The sequence below is a fragment of the Rhincodon typus genome, chromosome 8 (assembly GCF_021869965.1).
Source record: "Rhincodon typus isolate 14 chromosome 8, sRhiTyp1.1, whole genome shotgun sequence".
NCBI lineage: Eukaryota > Metazoa > Chordata > Chondrichthyes > Orectolobiformes > Rhincodontidae > Rhincodon > Rhincodon typus.
The window spans coordinates 60,291,706-60,297,138 of record NC_063339.1 but is presented as its reverse complement, the minus strand read 5'-3'; the positions used below and the strand labels follow the sequence as shown (position 1 = coordinate 60,297,138).

General features: G+C 39.2%; 1 protein-coding gene across 2 annotated transcripts in view; it reads right to left on the bottom strand.

Annotated features, from left to right (window-relative positions):
* Window positions 1-5,433, bottom strand: part of dph6 (diphthamine biosynthesis 6) — a 60,886-nt gene that overhangs the window by 46,795 nt on the left and 8,658 nt on the right. For both annotated transcript variants that reach the window (XM_048600561.1, XM_048600562.1), the window contains exon 3: window positions 1,122-1,306. In XM_048600561.1, the coding sequence (XP_048456518.1) occupies window positions 1,122-1,306 (185 nt within the window). The remainder of the gene's footprint in view (window positions 1-1,121; window positions 1,307-5,433) is intronic.

Here is a 5,433-nt window from a genome sequence, read left to right as displayed (position 1 = left end):
GTCCCGACCCGAAACGTCAGCTTTCCTGTTCCTCTGATGCTGCCTGGCCTGCTGTGTTCCTCCAGCTCCACACTGTGTTATCTAATAGAGCAATGTTGAGGAGAAACAGAAGCCAGCTCAGGGAATTGTACAATACTCCAACTGTGATTGAACGTACACAAAGATAAACTGGGATCATGAAGCTCTGTAAGACAGTTTAGACTACAACCAGCACTGTACCAACACACAAGAGACCAACACACAAGTTTTAAAAAAGCCAAATGTGATGTCTAAAAATCCAGAAAGTAATATTACTAGAAGACTCAGAAGAATTGACAAACCATCTGTTTGTATATAGACTCAAACTTGTAAATTTTACAAATCATGTATCTGTGTAAATAGTTTTGCAATTACCAAATATACATGTATTTTTACTCTTAGAGAAGATAATTTTACCTTGGGAAAAATGGGGATGCAATGTTACATTTTTAAGAACCGAGCATGCGAATGAGACAAGAACCAGGATGACAGCACATGACAAGCAGTCATGAGATTCCAAGCAGCAGCATGCTACACTAAGGATGTATAAAGAAGTTACTCTGTATCTCCTAGTTATCAGTTTGTGTGTTAAGAAAACCTGTTAAAAGATTTTCAGATAAATTAAATCAACACTACTTACCAATCTACTGTGAGACTGGTATTTCTTATGTTAAGGAAGATAAATGTACCTAAGAATAGCAGCATTTTTTAAAAAGAGTTTACCAGTATTGTGAAAAACATATCAAATTGTTTTATGCTAACAATCAATTATTGATGAACACAGAACAAAATTTTTGATTCCTTTTGTCTGCTAATGCAGGTTCAGGATAAAATACACTGAGAAGCGACTCATTTATCAAATTTGAACAAATGCAAGCATATAAAATACAATGTAGAACATGTATCAAACCAGCATTTATTGTACAGTCATGAACTGCAAGATATGCCCTCTGATTTATGTATTTCAAGACCAAAATATAAGTTTTATGACGTATATTTGTCAAAAATACTATTACTCCTTATGTGAAAGAAATATGATGGTAAAGTTCATTAATATTTACAAGAAAACTCATCAAAAATATTCAAAATATTCTTATCAGTACCTTAATAGGTTTCAGAAGATGGTAAAGGTCTTCCACTTCATCGCCTTCACACTTTTTGTAATCTCTTCCAATTGCCAGACTGCTACCTTGGATAATGTGACGGTACAGTGGCAAGCCAATTGCTTCAGAATATAGATCTATAGCTTCATGTCCCACAGTCTGATACATGTAACTGTCAAGCTCATCTACAGGAATGAACAATAAGTCAATAAGACAGTAGCTTAAGGAAAATCAAGATAGTGAACCTTATTGACATCTGTACTTACTCACTCACTTCGAAACTTAAAACAGAATATTTTGATATGTCAAATCAAATGATGCGCTTAAATTTGATGAATGAAGCAATATTTCAAGACAATAAAAACTTATTTTATAAAACTAGGTATCCAAGTTCACAGTACTGGAAGTATTGTCAGGTTTCTGTGATTTGGACCATCCCTTTAATGATCTGAATTGGCTTGTTTCTTTAAATTCACTGAGCCTGATGCCAAAGGTCCAAACTATGCTGAGGTTTCTTGAGCCATTACTGTGTTAGGTGCTTACAGTTTGCTGCATTTGAAAAGAGTGTTTGTTATTCTACAGCTTATGTACTTTAGGCCACTAAAGACGTTTTATGTTTATTTATTGATTCTTGTCAATTGAGAAACTTTGGCAAGGTAGCATTCACTGCCAATCTGAAGGTGTTCTCTAGGTCTCAAGACTCAAAAGCACTTTGTGGAACTGAACTTGGATGATGGAGCAGGTAAGGAGGTAGTGAACGAGCTAGGTTTCACAGCAATCTTTTGGGGCCAGGACAAAGAAAACTATATTCTTAAAATGAAATCTCAGAATTTATCATGGTGAAATTTCAATTAACAACATCTGCGTGTTCCTCAATTCACCAGTCCATTGTATGTTGCTCACCTAAATTTAGCCATATGTCTGTTGAACAATATTATCCTATTTTCTTCTTTGACCATGAAATTAAACATCAGCATCTTAGAAACTCACTTACTGTCACTGGACTAGGAATCCAGAGACCAAACTAATGCTGTAGGAGCATGGGCTCCAATGCTACCATAGCAGCTGGTGGAATCTAAATTCAATTAATAAATCCAGAATATAAAGCTAGTCTCAGTAGCGGTGCCATGCTTCCATCAATTGTCACAAAAAAACCCATCAGATTCATGAACATTCTTTAAGAAAGGAAAGTGGCCATCCTACTTGCTCTGGAGTGCATGTCACTCCAGATTTTCAGTGATGTCTATGACTCTTACATACACATCTTAAATAGCCTAAACAGCCATTCAGTTCAATTGCAATTAGGAATGACACACAAATGCTGGTTTTAACAGTGTTTGAATTGATACAAGGTAACAGGCATAAATTAACAAAAGATTCAACCAAATAACTTCTACACTTGCAGTCATCATCCCAAACACACCTTTCAGAGTCTTGTGAGTCTAATACTTTACCAACACACATGTACAAAGCTGGAACATTTTAATGAGGCAGTTACAACTTTACTGACTGCATTTTGGATTTCAATCTCAGTCTGAATTTAACATATGACATAGTGTTCATTACAATGGGATCCACTATACCTTTTCTTTCCCTCCCCTTCTAAGTATAGTAACTCCTGAACTTATGCAATCTTAAACCAGAGATTCAACATTTATTTGCAAGGAATTCACTATCACAGTATTTTTAAAACTTTAAACTCCTTTGCTGACAGATTTAAAACTGTTTGCTCTCTCTTTCAACCTCCCCACACCCAACCTTGCAATCTCCTTCTCCTGACTCCTGCACACATACAGCTACCTTCTTCTTCCTAGTCCTCCTTTGCACGTACCTTCTTTCCCCACCACACCATACCTTGGGGTCTCCTTCTCCCAACCCCCTTGCAGCCTGTTTCTCCTTCTCACCCATCCTCTTCACAGCCTCTTTCTTCCTTACCTCTCTAGCAGCTTCCATCTCTCCTCCATCAATCCCTCACCTGTCCCTTACTGCATGCTTCTTCCTCCCCAAACCCTCCTGCAGTTAATTCCTCCCAATGTCCCAATTTCCCCAGACTTGTCAGGTGGATCTCTCAAAAGGCCCTTCTTGCCTTGGCAAAGGGCGGCATTCAGCTCTGCATATCAGACTTGACAAGTTCTCCATCCTGACCTCGGTCCCTGGTCGATGACAACTCCCTAAGAGTCAACAATTACCTTCCTAACTGCTGGCTAACTGCTAACAAGTTGGTGCTTGGTTCATAGATGAACAGTCTGTGATTGGAGAAGTAGCTTACATCCATTTCCTGCCTTTTTATTTATGGAAGGGGAGAATCTTTGCTTTATCAGGTGCCCCAAAAATAAATTTTCTTTGGCATTTGGCGACTTTTGAAGGTGGTCTTGTCCACCGCACACATGTACTTTCAGCACTGCATTTAAGCACAATTAGAAAACCAGGCTCCCTTTCATAGCAGTCAGCTTCCATACTCTGAAATTTAAAGTTGTGAGATTTGGGGAGGATTGAGTGCCAGTTGGCCAGGACAGGGGAGGGTGCCAGTTAGGAGTGTGCCAGGTGTGGAGCAGATAGCATGACAGAGGTACGATGCCAAATGAGTAGAGGTAGAGTACCAGGTGGGTCAGATGCCAAGTGGGAAGGGGTGCCAAACAGATGGGGTTCAAGGTCCCAACTTGGTCATAACAGTAGGAAAAATGGAACTAACAACAGGCCATGCTGAAGGACTGTGCCCCATCAGGCTGACGAGAAACAACTGAAGAGTGGAAAGAGGAGCACAAAGTGAAAACTCCTTCGGGCTTCAAGATTAATCTGCTCCAGCTTCTTGTTCTGATTGTAATTTAATCCTGTACAATCTGTGACAATGGCAATCATTTGATAATTGGTGGAAGTAACAAACAGGATTTATAAAGGGGAAGCAGCAGTTGAAATATTTTTGGATTTCCAGAATATATTTAGTTAATACTCAATACGATAACAGCCTATGGTGTTTGTGGTATACTAACAGAAGACAGATAGCAGAATAAAGAAATATTTTTAAGATGACAACTTGAAAGTGGTGGAGTGCTAAAGGGATCAGTACTGGGACCACAATTATTTACAATATATATTAGATGAGGAAAATGAATATACAATAGCCAAGTTTACAGATAAAATAAAAGTAGGTGGGAAGGCAAGTAGTGAAGGTGACACAAAGAATCTGCAGAGAGATACAGACAGGTTAAGCAAGTGAACAAAAAGTGGCAAAAGGAATATAATGTGGGAAAATATAAAGTTGTGCACTCTGGTAGGAAGAATAGCGCGGAGTTGAATATTATTTAAACAGAAAAAAAGGGCAGAAAGCTACAGCAGAAAGGGACTTTGGCTTCTCCATGCATAAATCACAAAAAAGCTAGTATACAAATTCAGCAGATGATAAAGAAGGTTAATGGAATGTTAACCTTTATTTCAAAGGGAATAGAATATTAAAGTATTTAATACTCTATTTGTTTCTTGGTAACTATTAAGGTTAAATGAGTTACAACCATCCAAATTCTCTGACTTATTTTGAGCTCTTTTAGACAGTTGCAGATGTAGAGAAATTGCACATCGGAAAATTTAACTTACTGGGCAAATCATTGGAGTCTACCGTATCAGGGATTTTGCCTGATTCCAACATACAACTCCAGTCAATGCTCTTCCAGTGACTCTCTGGCACTTGGCTGGCTCAGTTGGCTGTGTGCTGGCTTGAGAGCAGAATATTGCCAACAGTGTGGGTTCAATTCCCACACTGGCTGAGGTTACCAAGAAGGACTATCCTCCCCAATCTTGCCCCTTGCTTAAGGCATGGTGACCCTCAGATTAAACCACCACCAGCTGTCTCTCTTTCTAATGGTCTTGTAAGACTAAAGTGACTTTATCTTCATTTAGATACCATGAGGAGATGTTGGTAGGCTGCCTTCATAAACCAAAGAGTGCCTGTGGTATTCTTTGTGGCAGTTATTTTTTTAATTTTAATTAATTTGTGGGATGTGGACATCGCTAACTGGCCAGCATTTCTTGCCCATCCCTAGTTGCCCTTGAGAAGGTGGTGGTGAGCTGCCTTCTTGAACCACTGCAGTGCACCACCTGTAGGTTGACCCACAATGCTATTACGGAGGGAATTCCAGGATTTTTACCAAGGGACAGTGAAGAAACAGCCATGTATTTCCAAGTCAGGATGGTGAGTGGCTTGGAGGGGAACTTGAAGGTGGTGGTGTTCCCATATGTCTGCTACCCTTATCCTTCTAGATGTAAGTGGTCATGGGTTTGGAAGGCGTTGTCTGAGGATCTTTGATGAATTTCCGCA